Source organism: Oncorhynchus clarkii, chromosome 13 (assembly GCF_045791955.1).
Source record: "Oncorhynchus clarkii lewisi isolate Uvic-CL-2024 chromosome 13, UVic_Ocla_1.0, whole genome shotgun sequence".
Taxonomy (NCBI): Eukaryota; Metazoa; Chordata; class Actinopteri; order Salmoniformes; family Salmonidae; genus Oncorhynchus; species Oncorhynchus clarkii.
This window is the reverse complement of record NC_092159.1, coordinates 517,501-536,537: the sequence shown is the minus strand read 5'-3', so window position 1 is coordinate 536,537 and position 19,037 is coordinate 517,501. Positions and strand designations below refer to the sequence as shown.

Here is a 19,037-nt window from a genome sequence, read left to right as displayed (position 1 = left end):
AACAAAAAAAATCTAAAATTTTTTGGGGGGGATGACCAGTTGCACGTGCATTTGCAATATGATTCTATAGTGAAAAAACATATTGCAAATGCACAGTGACTTTGAAAAAGTAAGGAAACATAAACAAAAAAAATCTAAAATTTTTTTGGGGGGATGACCAGTTGCATGTGCATTTGCAATATGATTCTATAGTGAAAAACATATTGCAAATGCACAGTGACTTTGAAAAAGTAAGGAAACATAAACAAAAAAAATCTAAAATTTTTTTGGGGGGATGACCAGTTGCATGTGCATTTGCAATATGATTCTATAGTGAAAAAACATATTGCAAATGCACAGTGACTTTGAAAAAGTAAGGAAACATAAACAAAAAAAATCTAAAATTTTTTTGGGGGGATGACCAGTTGCATGTGCATTTGCAATATGATTCTATAGTGAAAAAACATATTGCAAATGCACAGTGACTTTGAAAAAGTAAGGAAAAATAAACAAAAAAAATCTAAAATTTTTTTGGGGGGATGACCAGTTGCACGTGCATTTGCAATATGATTTTATAGTGAAAAAACATATTGCAAATGCACAGTGACTTTGAAAAAGTAAGGAAACATAAACAAAAAAAATCTAAACATTTTTTGGGGGGATGACCAGTTGCATGTGCATTTGCAATATGATTCTATAGTGAAAAAACATATTGCAAATGCACAGTGACTTTGAAAAAGTAAGGAAACATAAACAAAAAAAATCTAAACATTTTTTTTTGGGGTGAGCAGTTGCACGTGCATTTGCAATATGATTCTATAGTGAAAAAACATCACCAAAAGCGACATTCTGAAATCAACCCAAACGAGCGATTGAGATGACCCAGAATCACTGCAAAGCCATCCCGAGTTCATCGGGCCAGTCAATTTCACATTCCTGCAGGATTTTTATAGCATGACAAATTCGTGATGGTACCTGCCCATTAAAACATATTGCAAATGCACAGTGACTTTGAAAAAGTAAGGAAACATAGAATCAAATTATTTTTTTTTGGGTTACCAGTTGCACATTTCAGATCACCAGTTGCACATTTCAGATCACCAGTTGCACATTTCAGATCACCAGTTGCACGGAGGAAAATCGTTACTTTTGACTTTGACTTTTGACTTCCTATGAAATCATATTCCAAATGGAGAAAACATATGCCTTATGCACTAGTAAAAAAAAAAAAAAAAAAATGATAATAAAGTATGACTAAAGTATGTAGATAAAGTTCTTATACATGTGTAATTGACATAAAAATTGAAAGAATTTTGAAAAACGGTCCAGAAAGCACTTTTTTAAGGATGTGTGAAGTTTTTTACCAAATTTTGACATTTTTGACTTTTGACTTTTGACTTCCTATGAAATCATATTGCAAATGGACAAAACATATGCCTTATGCGCATGTAATTAAAAAAAAAAAAAATTTGATATCAAAATTGGACAAAAGTATATTCATACAGTTCTTACACATGTGTAATTGACAAAAAAAGCGAAAGAAATTCGAAAAAAGGCCCAGAAAGCACTTTTTTAAGGGGTAAAAAGTTTTTGAAAAAAATATCATTTTTTCAAAATTTTTCTTTTGGATGTTGACTTGGGTTGCATTTCCAATATGAAAAACCCAGGTGGAGCGCACTCGCCCCCTGTTGGATTTTTGAGGTGTTACAATTGGCAATTGCCATATGGCATTTGCCATATTCTTTGCACGAATCAACGCCGCTTTGGGTGGTATTGGACATCGTGTACATGGTTTGTCCAATGCCAATATTTTGACATTCATTTTTGTACAAATCAGGGGGGTATTCCCTTACATCTACTGTATCACACACAAAGTCATGGTCAGAACTACAATACTACATTACCTATACTCTATCACACACAAAGTCATGGTCAGAACTACACTACTACATTACCTCTACTCTATCACACACAAAGTCATGGTCAGAACTATACTACCACATTACATCTACTGTATCACACACAAAGTCATGGTCAGAACTACAATACTACATTACCTCTACTCTATCACACACAAAGTCATGGTCAGAACTACAATACTACATTACCTCTACTCTATCACACACAAAGTCATGGTCAGAACTACACTACTACATTACATCTACTGTATCACACACAAAGTCACGGTCTGAACTACAATACTACATTACCTCTACTCTATCAAACACAAATTCATGGTCAGAACTACACAACCACATTACCTTAGGGTCAGAACTACACTACCACATTACATCTACTGTATCACACACAAAGTCATGGTCAGAACTACACTACTACATTACCTTAGGGTCAGAACTACACTACCACATTACATCTACTGTATCACACACAAAGTCATGGTCAGAACTACACTACCACATTACCTCTACTATATCACACACACTACCACATTATCTACTACTAATATATTACCTCTACTACATCATGGTTACTACATCTACTATTAATACATGACCTCTACTACATCACGGTTGCTACATCTACTCCTGCTACATTACCTCTACTATATCACACACAGTCACAGTAAGAACTACAATACTACTAATACACTACCTCTACTACATCACAGTTACTACATCTACTACATTACCTCTACAACATCACAGTTACTACATCTACTACTAATACATTACCTCTACTACAGCATGGTTACATCTACTACATTACCTCTACTACATCATGGTTACTACATCTACTACATTACCTCTACTACATAACAGTTACTGCATCTAATAATAATACCTTACCTCTACTACATCACAGTTACTACATCTAATACATTACCTCTACTACATTATAGTTGCAACATCTACTACTAACACATTACCTCTACTACATCATGTTTACTACATATACTTTTAATACATTACCTCTACTACACCATGGTTACTACATCTACTACATTACCTCTACTACATCATGGTTACTGCATCTACTACATTACCTCTACTACATCACAGTTACCACATCTGCTACTACTACATTACCTCTAATACATTATGGTTGCTACATCAACTACTACTACATTACCTCTACTACATCACAGTTACTACATCTAATACATTACCTCTACTACATTATAGTTGCAACATCTACTACTAACACATTACCTCTACTACATCATGGTTACTACATCTACTACATTACCTCTACTACATCATGGTTACTACCTATACTACATTACCTCTACTACATCATGGTTGCTACATCTACTACATTACCTCTACTACATCACAGTTACCACATATGCTACTACTACATTACCTCTACTACATCATGGTTGCTACATCAACTACTACTACATTACCTCTACTACATCACAGTTACTACATCTAATACATTACCTCTACTACATTATAGTTGCAACATCTACTACTAACACATTACATCTACTACATCACAGTTACTACATCACAGTTACTACATCTACTACATTACCTCTATTACATCATGTTTACTACATCTACTACATTACTTCTACTACATCACAGTTACTACATCTACTACATTACCTCTACTACATCACAGTTACTACATCTAATACATTACCTCTACTACATTATAGTTGCAACATCTACTACTAACACATTACATCTACTACATCACAGTTACTACATCTACTACATTACCTCTACTACATCACAATTACTACATCTACTACATTACCTCTACTACATCACAGTTACTACATCTACTACATTACCTCTACTATATCACAATTACTACATCTACTACATTACCTCTACTACATCACAGTTACTACATCTACTACATTACATCTGCTACATCACGGTCACTTCCTCTTCTCATCGTCTGTCTGTCTGTCTGTCTGTGTCTCTGTCTCTGTGTGACCTTTGACTCTACAGGATACAGTCCGGGAGAAGATCTACACTCCCCTGACAGTGGAGAGTGCCGTGGATGCCAGGTGTGTGCTTCTGTCTGTCTGTGTATTTGTGTGTGTGTATTGTTCTAACCTCCGGCATCTTCTATTGGACCTGTACTACAGCGTGTCTGTTTCCATAGAGACGCTGTTGCTAAGATCCTGTACTCGCTGCTGTTTCATTGGCTGACCGAGAAGATAAATGGGCGGGTCTATCCTCGCAACGAGGCTCTGTCCATCTCTATACTGGACATATACGGCTTCGAGGTTGCTTCTCACACACACACAGTCTGTTTCCAGTTTCCATCAGTTTCTACTTTAGCCAACTTTACCAAGCTTTACTTTTCCTCTCTCTGTCTCTGTCTCTCTCTCTCTCTCTGTGTATCCTCTCTCTATCTCTCTCTCTGTATCCCCCCTCTCTCTCTCTCTCTCTGTCTCTCTCTCTGTGTATCCTCTCTCTCTCTCTCTCTCTCTCTCTCTGTGTATCCTCTCTCTCTCTCTCTCTCTCTGTATCCCCCCTCTCTCTCTCTCTCTCTCTCTCTCTCTCTCTGGGTATCCTCTCTCTCTCTCTCTCTCTCTCTCTCCCTCTCTCTCTCTCTCTCTCTCTCTCTCTCTCTGTATCCTCTCTCTCTCTCTCTGTGTATCCTCTCTCTCTCTCTCTCTCTCTCTCTCTCTCTCTGTGTATCCCCTCTCTCTCTCTCTTTCTCTCTCTGTATCCCCCCCTCTCTCTCTCTCTCTCTCTGTATCCCCTCTCTCACTCTCTTTCTCTCTCTGTATCCCCCCCTCTCTCTCTCTGTATCCCTACCCCCCTCTCTCTCTCTCTCTGTATCCCCCCTCTCTCTCTCTCTCTCTCTCTCTCTCTGTATCCCCCTCTCTCTCTCTCTCTCTCTCTGTGTATCCTCTCTCTCTCTCTCTCTCTGTGTGTATCCCCCCTCTCTCTCTCTCTCTCTCTCTCTCTCTCTCTCCCTCTCTCTCTCTCTCTCTCTCTCTCTCTCTCCATAGGATCTGTTATTCAACAGTTTTGAGCAGCTGTGTATCAACTATGCCAACGAGACACTGCAGTTCTACTTCAACAAGATCATCTTCAGGGAGGAGCAGGTCAGTCAGTCAGTGCAACTGGCAACACACTGAGCCACACACTGAGCTACACCCTCCAAACAAACACATGGGCCTGGACACAAAATGGCGCCTGTGTTCTGAGCCAGTGTGGCTGTTGTTTCCTTTGTTTGAGTAAGTATGGAGGTTGTTTCTGACTGCAACTGGCAACACACTGAGCCACAGCCTCCATTAAAAACACATGAGCCTGGACACAAAATGGCACCTGTCTTCTACTGCCATACGACTGCTGAACAAATAATCAAATATTGACATTTACATTTACATTGACACCCCCTCCCCCAAATGACTGTGACCTACCTGTTTCCCTGAACATTGACTCTGTACTGCTACCCCCCTGTATATAGCCTCGGTATTGTTATTTTATTGTGTTACTTTTTATTTAAAAAGTTTTTTTTTTATTTAAATCTTTAGTTTATTTAGTAAATATTTTCTTAACTCTATTTCTTAAAACTGCATCGTTGGTTAAGGGTTTTGTAAATAAGCCATTTCACGGTGCAACTGGCATGACTCCAGGCACATATGAAGCCATGCCCTCCATTATAACCTATGGGCCTTGACCCAAAATGGCGTCCGTGTTCTGAGCCGGTATATCTGCTGTTTCCTGCAGGAGGAGTACATCCGGGAGCAGATCAGCTGGCAAGAGCTTCCCTTCAGCGACAACCAGGCCGTCATCAACCTCATCGCCGCTAAGCCTCATGGGATACTGAGGATCCTGGATGACCAGTGCGGCTTCCCCCAGGTAGCCACGTCACTTCCTGTGTGTTACCTAGGTTGAACATAAACAAAGGTAAAGAAAATAGAATTCTAATATCCCAGAAGTCTTTGCTTAAATGAAGGAAGAATTTTAAATAACGTGGACCAACTACGCGAGTTAGAGACAGCACTAGTCCCGTAACTCTGTGACTCCGGAGTGTAACTTCCTGTTCCTGTTGTCCTGTTGACAAGGCGACAGACCACACCTTCCTCCAGAAGTGCAACTATCACCACGGGAACAGCGATCTGTATGCCCGGCCAAAGATGCCCCTCCCAGAGTTCACACTGAAACACTACGCTGGGAAAGTCACATACCAAGTAAAAAGCACACACACACACACACACACACACACACACACACACACACACACACACACACACACACACACACACGCACGCACGCACGCACGCACGCACATAGACACACACACACACACACACACACACACACACACACACACACACACACACACACGCACACAGACACACACACACACACACACACACACACACACACACACACACACACACACACACACACACACACACACACACACACACACACACACACACACACACACACACACACACACACACACACACACACACACACAGACACACAGACACACACACACACACCTGAAGTAATAATAGAATCAATTCTATCCTCCCCCTGTTGATGTCCACCTAACATTATCTACGATCCCCCTGTTGATGTCCTCCTAACATTATCTACCCTCCCCCTGTTGATGTCCTCCTAACATTATCTACCATCCCCCTGTTGATGTCCTCCTAACATTATCTACCATCCCCCTGTTGATGTTCTCCTAACATTATCTTACCCTGTTGATGTCCTCTTAACATTATCTCCCCTCCCCCTGTTGATGTCCTCCTAACATTATCTCCCCTCCCCCTGTTGATGTCCTCCTAACATTATCTCCCCTCCCCCTGTTCTAGGTGCATAAGTTCCTCCATAAGAACTTTGACCTGGTGCGTCAGGACGTTCTGGAGCTGTTCAGTAGGAGTAAGAACCGCATGGTGTCCAACCTGTTCCTCCAACACAGTGAGGGGCTGGCGTCTCAGCAGCGTTCTGCCGCCAGGAGGGGCTCCACCGCCCGCCGCCTCGCCGGCAACACCGTCAGCGCCAAGTTCCAGAGCAGTCTGCAGGACCTGGTGGAGAAGATGGAGAGGTCAGGGTTCTAGGGGGTCCTGGGTTATATACTGCCTACCCACTGGGCACGGACAATTCGATGTCTATTCCACGTTGAAATGACATGGAAACAACGTTGATTCAACCAGTGTGTGCCCAATTGGTGCTCTAGAATTTTGAAGACTAGATCCTGTCCAGCATTCTATGGTTCTAATTCTAGGGTTCTGGGCTTCCGAGTTCTGGGGTTCTAGAGTTCTGAGTACAGCATTCTAGGGTTCTACGTTCCTCATGCTAAGGTTAAAGGTTTTACATTCTAAGTGTGTCTCTACAGATGTAACCCGTACTTTGTACGTTGCATCAAGCCAAACCAGCACAAGGAGCCGGGCCAGTTTGAGACGGAGCTGGTGATGACTCAGCTACGTTACTCTGGTATCCTGGAGACCATACGAATCAGGAAGGAGGGATACCCAATCAGAATACCCTTCTACCAATTCCTCAACAGGTGGGTCACATGACAGGAAGTCACAGCCTTTAGTGGCATCACTCACTTACTTGCTTTTGGTGGCCCAGACTAATAATATGCCATAGCTCTCTGTTGTTCAGGGCAGCTCGTCCTCTGAGACCAGTGTTGTCCATTAATCACTTATTTAGTCTTCCAAGAGGTGATACTTCCTCTGGTCTGAGATCAGTGTTGTCCATGAATCACTTCTTTAGTCTTCCAAGAGGTGATACTTCCTCTGGTCTGAGACCAGTGTTGTCCATGAATCACTTCTTTAGTCTTCCAAGAGGTGGTACTTCCTCTGGTCTGAGATCAGTGTTGTCCATGAATCTCTCCTGTGGTCTCCTAGGAGGTGGTACTTCCTCTGGTCTGAGATCAGTGTTGTCCATGAATCTCTCCTGTGGTCTCCTAGGAGGTGGTACTTCCTCTGGTCTGATATCAGTGTTGTCCATGAATCACTTCTTTAGTCTTCCAATAGGTGGTACTTCCTCTGGTCTGAGATCAGTGTTGTCCATGAATCTCTCCTGTGGTCTCCTAGGAGGTGGTACTTCCTCTGGTCTGAGATCAGTGTTGTCCATGAATCTCTCTTGTGGTCTCCTAGGAGGTGATACTTCCCCTGGTCTGAGACCAGTGTTGTCCATGAATCTCTCCTGTGGTCTCCTAGGAGGTGGTACTCCCCCTGGTCTGAGACCAGTGTTGTCCATGAATCTCTCCTGTGGTCTCCTAGGAGGTGGTTCTTCCTCTGGTCTGAGACCAGTGTTGTCCATTAATCTCTCCTGTGGTCTCCTAGGAGGCGGTACTTCCCCTGGTCTGAGACCAGTGTTGTCCAGGATATCTTCAAGAGACCAGGAACGGTGTTGCTGTACTACAGATAAAGTGTGTGTGTGCTCCTCAGGTACAAGGCGTTACTGTGTCTGAAGGAGGTACCTCCAGCGGACGGGGAGACCTGTGTTGAGATGATCCATAAACTCTGTCCTGTTAAACCTGGAACATACCAAGTAGGAGTTACCAAGGTGAGGAGTGGGGTTGGCTGTGTTGAGATGATCCATAAACTCTGTACTGTTCAACATGGAACAAACCAAGTAGAAGTTACCAAGATGAGGAGGAGGGGGGGGGGTGGCTGTGTTGAGATGATCTGTCCTGTTAAATCTGGAACATACCAAGTAGGAGTTACCAAGGTGAGGAGGGGGGTTGGCTGTGTTGAGATGATCCATAAACTCTGTCCTGTTAAACCTGGAACATACCAAGTAGGATTACCAAGGTGAGGAGGAGGGGGGGGGGGGGGGGGGGGGGCTGTGTTGAGATGATCTATAAACTCTGTCCTGTTCAACATGGAACATACCAAGTAGGAGTTACCAAGGTGAGGAGGGGGGGTGTTGAGATGATCTGTCCTTTTAAATCTGGAACATACCAAGTAGGAGTTACCAAGGTGAGGAGGCTGTGTTGAGATGATCTATGAACTCTGTCCTGTTAAACCTGGAACATACCAAGTAGGAGTTACCAAGGTGGGGGGGGGCTGTGTTGAGATGACTGTCCTGTTAAATCTGGAACATACCAAGCAGGAGTTACCAAGGTGAGGAGGGGTGGGGGGGGGCTGTGTTGAGATGATCTATAAACTCTGTCCTGTTCAACATGGAACATACCAAGTAGGAGTTACCAAGGTGAGGAGGGGGGGTGTTGAGATGATCTGTCCTTTTAAATCTGGAACATACCAAGTAGGAGTTACCAAGGTGAGGAGGCTGTGTTGAGATGATCTATGAACTCTGTCCTGTTAAACCTGGAACATACCAAGTAGGAGTTACCAAGTTGAGGAGGGGTGGGGGCTGTGTTAAGATTATCTGTCCTTTTAAATCTGGAACATACCAAGTAGGAGTTACCAAGGTGAGCTGCCAAAAGAGAAGAAGAGGACTGGCCACCCCTCAGAGCCTGTTTCCTTTATAGGGTTCTCCCTGGTTCTTCCTAGGAGCTTCCTAGGTTCTTCCTGGTTCTTCCAAGGTTCTTCATGGTTCTTCCTAGGTTATTTCTGTTTTTTCCTAGATTCTTTCTGGTTCTTCCTGTTTTTTCCTAGGTTCTTCCTAGATTCTTCCTGTTTGTTCCTAGGTTCTTCCAAGGTTCTTCCTGGTTCTTCCTAGCTTCTTTCTGGTTCTTCCTAGGTTCTTCCTGGTTCTTCCTAGGTTCTATATGGTTCTTCCTAGAATCTTCCTGGTTCTTCCGAGGTTCTTCCTGGTTCTTCCTAGGTTCTTCCTGGTTCTTCCTAGCTTCTTCCTGGTTCTTCCTTGGTTCTTCCTGGTTCTTCCTAGGTTCTTCCTGGTTCTTCCTAGGTTCGTCCTGGTTCTTCCTATCCACTGTGGCTCGGTATTGCTTGCTTTGTGTGGTTTTAGGTTGGGTAACTGTAAATGGCTAATGGAAAAAGGGGCTTCATAAGATACATTGCATATGATTAATTTGAAGATGAGGGGCTGGGGTATCGCAGGCTGGTCTACAAAGATAAAAACAAATCACAATCCTCCAACCCCTATCCATGCGTGGAACGGATGTGGGTGTGGTCTACATAAAGGTGCTAATTAAAAAAAAAAAAAAAAGCTCTGACGAAGGCCGTGAGGCCGATACGCAAAGCTTATTAAAGATCAGTGATCACGGTTTCCTTTTTCGTTCATCTTTTTTTCATTCCTCTTGTTCAACTGTTGCGATGCACCTGCAAAAAAAAGCTTGCTCTGATGTGCGAGTGCCTTGTGAATGTTGGTCAACAAAGATACAAATCACAATCGTTGGATGAACAATTATGGTCAATATAATAGTCGATGTGTAGGGCTGTGGCGGTCATGACATTTTGTCCGCTGGTGATTGGTCATTGGAACTTCTACATTTTAAAAAGTCTAATACATCCATGTGATACAGCCTTCACCATCACACTGAATACATTGATTTTAGGTCCAAAGAGACATGATAATGAAGGAAATGTAGTCTATTTCAGAAGAACAGCATCTTAGGCCCTGATCTGGCTATCAAATCAAATCAAATGTATTTATATAGCCCTTCTTACATCAGCTGATATCTCAAAGTGCTGTACAGAAACACATCCTAAAACCCCAAACAGCAAGCAATGCAGGTGTAGAAGCACGGTGGCTAGGAAAAACTCCCTAGAAAGGACAGAACCTAGGAAGAAACCTAGAGAGGAACCAGGCTATGAGGGGTGGCCAGTCCTCTTCTGGCTGTGCCGGGTGGAGATTATAAACCTAGAGAGGAACCAGGCTATGAGGGGTGGCCAGTCCTCTTCTGGCTGTGCCGGGTGGAGATTATAAACCGTGAGAGGAACCAGGCTATGAGGGGTGGCCAGTCCTCTTCTGGCTGTGCCGGGTGGAGATTATAAACCGTGAGAGGAACCAGGCTATGAGGGGTGGCCAGTCCTCTTCTGGCTGTGCCGGGTAGAAATTATAACAGAACAAGGCCAAGATGTTCAAATGTTCATAGATGACCAGCAGGGTCAAATGCTATGCCATATGGCTGTGGGCTACACTAGTTCATTTAGCAGACAAGATTTGCTTAGAATTCCTTGGAATGATTTGATCTTTTTGTTTTATAGTATGAAGATTAGAATTGAACAAGGCTGAATTAAAATAGACAGGAAGTTTTCTCCAAACGATTGGAGGAAGTGCGAACATGTGGCTACTCTGTGTTGAACGGTTAACAAAGACATAGGTCCTCCTGTATACAGACATATGTCCTCCTGTATACATACATAAGTATTCAGACACATGTCCTCCTGTATACATACATACGTATTCAGACATATGTCCTCCTGTATACATACATACGTATTCAGACATATGTCCTCCTGTATACATACATATTCAGACATATGTCCTCCTGTATTCAGACATATGTCCTCCTGTATACATACATACGTATTCAGACACAAGTCCTCCTGTATACATACATACGTATTCAGACATATGTCCTCCTGTATTCAGACACAAGTCCTCCTGTATTCATACATACGTATTCAGACACATGTCCTCCTGTATTCATACATACGTATTCAGACATAGGTCCTCCTGTATACATACATACATATTCAGACATATGTCCTCCTGTATTCAGACATATGTCCTCCTGTATTCAGACATATGTCCTCCTGTATACATGCATAAGTATTCAGACATATGTCCTCCTGTATTCAGACATATGTCCTCCTGTATACATGCATACGTATTCAGATATATGTCCTCCTGTATTCAGACATATGTCCTCCTGTATTCAGACATATGTCCTCCTGTATTCAGACATTTGTCCTCCTGTATACATGCATAAGTATTCAGACATATGTCCTCCTGTATTCAGACATATGTCCTCCTGTATTCAGACATATGTCCTCCTGTATACATACATATTCAGACATATGTCCTCCTGTATACATACGTATTCAGACATATGTCTTCCTGTATACATACATATTCAGACATATGTCCTCCTGTATTGAGACATATGTCCTCCTGTATCCAGACATATGTCCTCCTGTATACATACATACGTATTCAGACACATGTCCTCCTGTATACATACATACGTATTCAGACACATGTCCTCCTGTATACATACATACATATTCAGACATGTGTCCTCCTGTATAGATACATACGTATCCAGACATATGTCCTCCTGTATTCATACATACGTATTCAGACATATGTCCTCCTGTATACATACATACGTATTCAGACATAGGTCCTCCTGTATACATACATATTCAAACATGTGTCCTCCTTTATACATACATACGTATTCAGACATATGTCCTCCTGTATACAGAGCTTTCGGAAAGTATTCAGACCCCTTCACTTTTTCCACATTTTGCGTCTCACAATTGTCCCAGCGTCGCCCGAGTTTGGCCCGTGTAGTCATTGTAAATAAGAATTTGTTCTTAACTGACTTGCGAAGTTGGAGAGGTAGGGTAATCTAGTGATCCCCATGTGTAGATGTTCCTGAAGGAGGAGCTGTTGGAGAGGAAGGGTAATCTAGTGATCCCCATGTGTAGATGTTCCTGAAGGAGGAGCTGTAGGAGAGGAAGGGTGATCTAGTGTCCCATTGTGTAGATGTTCCTGAAGGAGGAGCTGTTGGAGAGGAAGGGTGATCTAGTGTCCCATTGTGTAGATGTTCCTGAAGGAGGAACTGTACCAGCTGTTGGAGAGGAAGGGTGATCTAGTGTCCCATTGTGTAGATGTTCCTGAAGGAGGAGCTGTAGGAGAGGTAGGGTAATCTAGTGATCCCCATGTGTAGATGTTCCTGAAGGAGGAGCTGTAGGAGAGGAAGGGTGATCTAGTGTCCCATTGTGTAGATGTTCCTGAAGGAGGAGCTGTACCAGCTGTTGGAGAGGAAGGGTGATCTAGTGTCCCCATGTGTAGATGTTCCTGAAGGAGGAGCTGTTGGAGAGGAAGGGTGATCTAGTGTCCCCATGTGTAGATGTTCCTGAAGGAGGAGCTGTAGGAGAGGAAGGGTGATCTAGTGTCCCCATGTGTAGATGTTCCTGAAGGAGGAGCTGTACCAGCTGTAGGAGAGGAAGGGTGATCTAGTGTCCCCATGTGTAGATGTTCCTGAAGGAGGATCTGTACCAGCTGTTGGAGAGGAAGGGTGATCTAGTGTCCCATTGTGTAGATGTTCCTGAAGGAGGAACTGTATCAGCTGTTGGAGAGGAAGGGTGATCTAGTGTCCCCATGTGTAGATGTTCCTGAAGGAGGAGCTGTAGGAGAGGAAGGGTGATCTAGTGTCCCCATGTGTAGATGTTCCTGAAGGAGGATCTGTACCAACTGATGGAGTGGAAGCGTGATCTGGTGTTCCACGTGGCTGCCGTGACCCTGCAGCGCTACACACGGCTGTACTTCATCAGGAAGAGACGGAACAAGTTCCGAAACACCATGATTCATCTACAGACCTTCTGTAGAGGATACCTGGCAAGGTAACACACACACACACACACACACACACACACACACACACACACACACACACACACACCACTAAGACACCATGATTCAACTACAGACCTTCTGTACAGTACAACTGGCAAGGTACACACACACACACACACACACACACACACACACACACACACACACACACACACACACACACACTCACTCACTCACACACTTTTTTCCTTCTGTAAAGTTCTTATGGTTTTGTCCAATCAAACCCTGTCTCTCTCTCTGTAAACAGCCAATCAGAGCATGTCTTTCTGTAAAACAGTTTATCGGAGCTTGTCTCTCTCTAAATAGCCAGTCAGACCCTGTCTCTCTGTAAACAGGAAGAGGTTTGCTCTGAAGAGGAAGTACCTCATCAAGTTCCGTTCCATCGTGTTGCTCTACATCAACCGTCGAAGCTATGTGAAGGTAACACACACACACGGACGGACACACACACACACACACACACACACACACACACACACACACACACACACACACACACACACACACACACACACACACACACACACACACACACACCAGGGTCCGAAACAGAAGGGATCGAGTGATGAGTGTTTAATGTTTGGGTTCCTTTCAGGCGGAGATCGAGCCAATCAGGAGAGCCGAGGAGGAGTTCAGGAGGATAGAGGAGGTAAAGACCTTGTCCCTTTCCTTCTGACTCCACCTCTGATTGGTTAATTAGTATTACCACGTGTCCCGGAATGTGCGTGACAGTCCCGCACTTTGACCCTTTGACCCCATGTCCCGCAATCAAACAATCATGTCCCGGGTTTCATCAACAAATTCAGACATCAGTAAACTGTGGGGAAAAAAGGTGGATTTGTCCCGTATTTCAGTTAGACATTCTAACCAGTCTCTTTCAATCACCTTGCGCTGATGAAAATGTATTCTGTGTATCAGGGATGGGCAGCCGCTTTGGGGGGGAGAGGGTTAATTTTGCTAACTCTGTCAGGGTAACTTACTGTTGAGAGTTGGAAAAATATAATACAGGAATACTAGAATACTGGAATACTAGAATAATAAAATACTAGAATAACAGAATACTAGAATAACAGAATACTAGAATAACAGAATACTAGAATAATGGAATAATGGAATAATAGTACACTAAAATATTAGAACATTATAATACTAGAATAATATAATATTAGAATATTAGAATACTAGAATAATATAATAATAAAATACTAGAATACTGGAATACTAGAATAATAAAATACTAGAATAACAGAATACTAGAATAATGGAATACTAGAATAATGGAATACTAGAATAATGGAATAATGGAATACTAGAATAATGGAATAATGGAATACTAGAATAATGGAATAATGGAATACTAGAATAATAGTACACTAGAATATTAGAACATTATGATACTAGAATAATATAATATTATAATATTATAATACTAAAATAATATATTAATAAAATACTAGAATAACAGAATACTAGAATAACAGAATACTAGATAAATGGAATTATAGTTATATCGGGTAGCAGGGTCTCCTAGTGGTTAGAGCGTTGGACTAGTAACCGGAAGGTTGCAAGGTCAAACCCCCAAGCTGACAAGATACAAATCTGTCGTTCTGCCCCTGAACAGGCAGTTAACCCACTGTTCCTAGGCCGTCATTGAAAATAATGTTAAAATATTAGAATGTTAAAATATTAAAATAATGGAATACTAGAGTATTAGAATAATAGAGTACTAGAATACTAGAATATTATAATACCAGAATACTAGAATACTAGAATACTAAGAATTCTAGGATAATAGAATACTAGAATAGTAGAATATTATAATAATGGAATACTAGAATACTAGAATATTCTAATAATGGAATACTAGAATACTAGAATATTCTAATAATGGAATAGTAGAATAATATAATATTATAATAATGGAATACTAGGATTCTAGAATACCAGAATAATAGAATACTATTGTCCCTCATTTGAGTGTTTTAAATGTGGTCACCCTAGCTTTGATCTGAACCTTTGACTGACCCTGACCTCTAACCTCTAACCCCTCTGTGTAGGAGCGGGCCAACAGAGAAGTGGTGAACGTTACAACTCTGCCCATCCCTGCTGAGTTGGGGTTTCTGCTGCAGGCTACCGCAGGTAGGCAATTATCCTGAATAACACACTAGCTCTGGTCCAGCTCCTCCCATCTCTCTGTCTAGCTCTGGTCCAGATCCTCACACCTCTCTGGGTGTCTAGGTGGCAGGGAGCTCCACTCTGAGTGTCTGTCTCTGGTCCAGCTCCTCACATCTCCCTGTCTAGCTTTGGTCCAGCTCCTCACATCTCTCTGTCTAGCTCTGGTCCAGCTCCTCACATCTCTCTGTCTATCTCTGGTCCAGCTCCTCACATCTCTCTGTGTGTCTAGGTGGCAGGGAGCTCCACTCTGAGTGTCTATCTCTGGTCCAACTCCTCACACCTCTCTGTGTGTCTAGGTGACAGGGAGCTCCACTCTGAGTGGCTATCTCTGGTCCAGCTCCTCACATCTCTCTGTGTGTCTAGGTGGCAGGGAGCTCCACTCTGAGTGCCTAGCTCTGGTCCAGGCCCCTAAGGTCCAGGTGGATCCTCAGCTGACTCTACCGTTGAACATCAACAACTACCTCATCACTCACTACATAAGGACCATCTTCAGGGTGAGAACACACCGGTATGAAAACGCGTGTTTGATGTTGAGCTCAGTGTTCAGTTGGTGAATCCATGTTGATGTTGAGCTCAGTGTTCAGTTGTGAACCCATGTTGATGTGTGTTGATGTTGAGCTCAGTGTTCAGTTGTGAACCCATGTTGATGTGTGTTGATGTTGAGCTCAGTGTTCAGTTGTGAACCCATGTTGATGTGTGTTGATGTTGAGCTCAGTGTTCAGTTCTGAACCCATGTTGATGTGTGTTGATGTTGAGCTCAGTGTTCAGTTGTGAACCCATGTTGATGTGTGTTGATGTTGAGCTCAGTGTTCAGTTGTGAATCCATGATGAAGTGTGTTGATGTTGAGCTCAGTGTTCAGTTGTGAATCCATGTTGATGTTGAGCTCAGTGTTCAGTTGTGAATCCATGTTGATGTGTGTTGATGTTGAGCTCAGTGTTCAGTTGTGAATCCATGGTGAAGTGTGTTGATGTTGAGCTCAGTGTTCAGTTGTGAACCCATGTTGATGTGTGTTGATGTTGAGCTCAGTGTTCAGTTCTGAATCCATGTTGAAGTGTGTTGATGTTGAGCTCAGTGTTCAGTTCTGAATCCATGTTGAAGTGTGTTGATGTTGAGCTCAGTGTTCAGTTCTGAACCCATGTTGATGTGTGTTGATGTTGAGCTCAGTGTTCAGTTGTGAATCCATGGTGAAGTGTGTTGATGTTGAGCTCAGTGTTCAGTTGTGAACCCATGTTGATGTGTGTTGATGTTGAGCTCAGTGTTCAGTTGTGAACCCATGTTGATGTGTGTTGATGTTGAGCTCAGTGTTCAGTTGTGAACCCATGTTGATGTGTGTTGATGTTGAGCTCAGTGTTCAGTTGTGAACCCATGTTGATGTGTGTTGATGTTGAGCTCAGTGTTCAGTTCTGAACCCATGTTGATGTGTGTTGATGTTGAGCTCAGTGTTCAGTTGTGAACCCATGTTGATGTGTGTTGATGTTGAGCTCAGTGTTCAGTTCTGAACCCATGTTGATGTGTGTTGATGTTGAGCTCAGTGTTCAGTTGTGAACCCATGTTGATGTGTGTTGATGTTGAGCTCAGTGTTCAGTTCTGAATCCATGTTGAAGTGTGTTGATGTTGAGCTCAGTGTTCAGTTCTGAATCCATGTTGAAGTGTGTTGATGTTGAGCTCAGTGTTCAGTTCTGAACCCATGTTGATGTGTGTTGATGTTGAGCTCAGTGTTCAGTTGTGAATCCATGGTGAAGTGTGTTGATGTTGAGCTCAGTGTTCAGTTGTGAACCCATGTTGATGTGTGTTGATGTTGAGCTCAGTGTTCAGTTGTGAACCCATGTTGATGTGTGTTGATGTTGAGCTCAGTGTTCAGTTGTGAACCCATGTTGATGTGTGTTGATGTTGAGCTCAGTGTTCAGTTGTGAACCCATGTTGATGTGTGTTGATGTTGAGCTCAGTGTTCAGTTCTGAACCCATGTTGATGTGTGTTGATGTTGAGCTCAGTGTTCAGTTGTGAACCCATGTTGATGTGTGTTGATGTTGAGCTCAGTGTTCAGTTCTGAACCCATGTTGATGTGTGTTGATGTTGAGCTCAGTGTTCAGTTGTGAACCCATGTTGATGTGTTTAGGAAGCCTTGTTTGGGATGTTGTTTGCTCCGTTGGATCGCTCTCTGACCCGGGTGGACGAGGAACTGAATCAGCCAGCGGTGGACGTCTTTATGCTGGTACACTACTCTCTGGAACGCTCTGTAGAACCCACCTTTAGAACCCTCTCTATGGTACACTACGATCTAGAACCCTCTGTAGAACCCACCTTTAGAACCCTCTCTATGGTACACTACGCTCTAGAACGCTCTGTAGAACCCACCTTTAGAACCCACTCTATGGTACACTACGCTCTAGAACCCTCTGTAGAACCCACCTTTAGAACCCTCTCTATGGTACACTACGCTCTAGAACGCTCTGTAGAACCCACCTTTAGAACCCACTCTATGGTACACTACGCTCTAGAACGCTCTGTAGAATCCACCTTTAGAACCCACTCTATGGTACACTACGCTCTAGAACCCTCTGTAGAACCCACCTTTAGAACCCTCTCTATAGTACACTATGCTCTAGAACGCTCTGTAGAACCCACCTTTAGAACCCTCTCTATGGTACACTACAATCTAGAACCCTCTGTAGAACCCACCTTTAGAACCCTCTCTATGGTACACTACGCTCTAGAACCCTCTGTAGAACACATCATTAGAACCCTCTCTATGTTGTACTATGCTCTAGAACACTCTGTAGAACCCATCTTTAGAACCCTCTCTATGGTACACTACGATCTAGAACCCTCTGTAGAACCCACCTTTAGAACCCTATCCATGGAACACTATGATCTAAAACCCTCTGCAGAACCCACTTTTAGCACCATCTCTATGGAACACTACGATCTAGAACCCTCTATAGAACCCACCTTTAGAACACTCTATATGGAACACTATGATCTAGAACCCTCTGCAGAACCCACCTTTAGACCTGTCTCTATGTAACACTATGATCTAGGACCCTCTGTAGAACCCACCTTTTGAAGCCACATTTAAAACTCACCTTTAGAACCCTCTCTATGGAACACTATGATCTAGAACCCTCTGCAGAACCCACCTTTAGAACTGTCTCTATGGAACACTACGATCTCGAACCCTCTGTAGAACCAACCTTTAGAAGCCACATTTAAAACTCACCTTTAGAACCCTTTCTATGGTACACTATGCTCTAGAACCCTCTGTAGAACCCACCTTTAGAACCCTGTCCATTGTACACTACGTTCTAGAACAGTGGTTCCCAAAATTTTTACTGTACCACCAACTGAAGTTTGCTCTGCCCTGAGTAACCCTGAAGTACCCACTGCATTTTACCAGTAGGCCTATGGTCTCATGAGTCGTCACATGGAACCATACTTCCCTATGGAACCATACTGT

General features: G+C 42.8%; 1 protein-coding gene across 1 annotated transcript in view; it reads left to right on the top strand.

The window, feature by feature from the left end:
- LOC139424171 (unconventional myosin-XV-like) overlaps positions 1-19,037 on the top strand; it is a 136,730-nt gene that overhangs the window by 42,670 nt on the left and 75,023 nt on the right. Inside the window, exons 16-29 of the mRNA XM_071175854.1 lie at positions 3,906-3,964; positions 4,063-4,186; positions 4,922-5,017; positions 5,646-5,777; positions 5,984-6,109; positions 6,749-6,981; positions 7,273-7,443; positions 8,336-8,453; positions 13,218-13,393; positions 13,742-13,826; positions 14,002-14,055; positions 15,464-15,545; positions 15,945-16,075; positions 17,700-17,795. Of these exons, the coding sequence (XP_071031955.1) occupies positions 3,906-3,964; positions 4,063-4,186; positions 4,922-5,017; positions 5,646-5,777; positions 5,984-6,109; positions 6,749-6,981; positions 7,273-7,443; positions 8,336-8,453; positions 13,218-13,393; positions 13,742-13,826; positions 14,002-14,055; positions 15,464-15,545; positions 15,945-16,075; positions 17,700-17,795 (1,683 nt within the window). The remainder of the gene's footprint in view (positions 1-3,905; positions 3,965-4,062; positions 4,187-4,921; positions 5,018-5,645; positions 5,778-5,983; positions 6,110-6,748; positions 6,982-7,272; positions 7,444-8,335; positions 8,454-13,217; positions 13,394-13,741; positions 13,827-14,001; positions 14,056-15,463; positions 15,546-15,944; positions 16,076-17,699; positions 17,796-19,037) is intronic.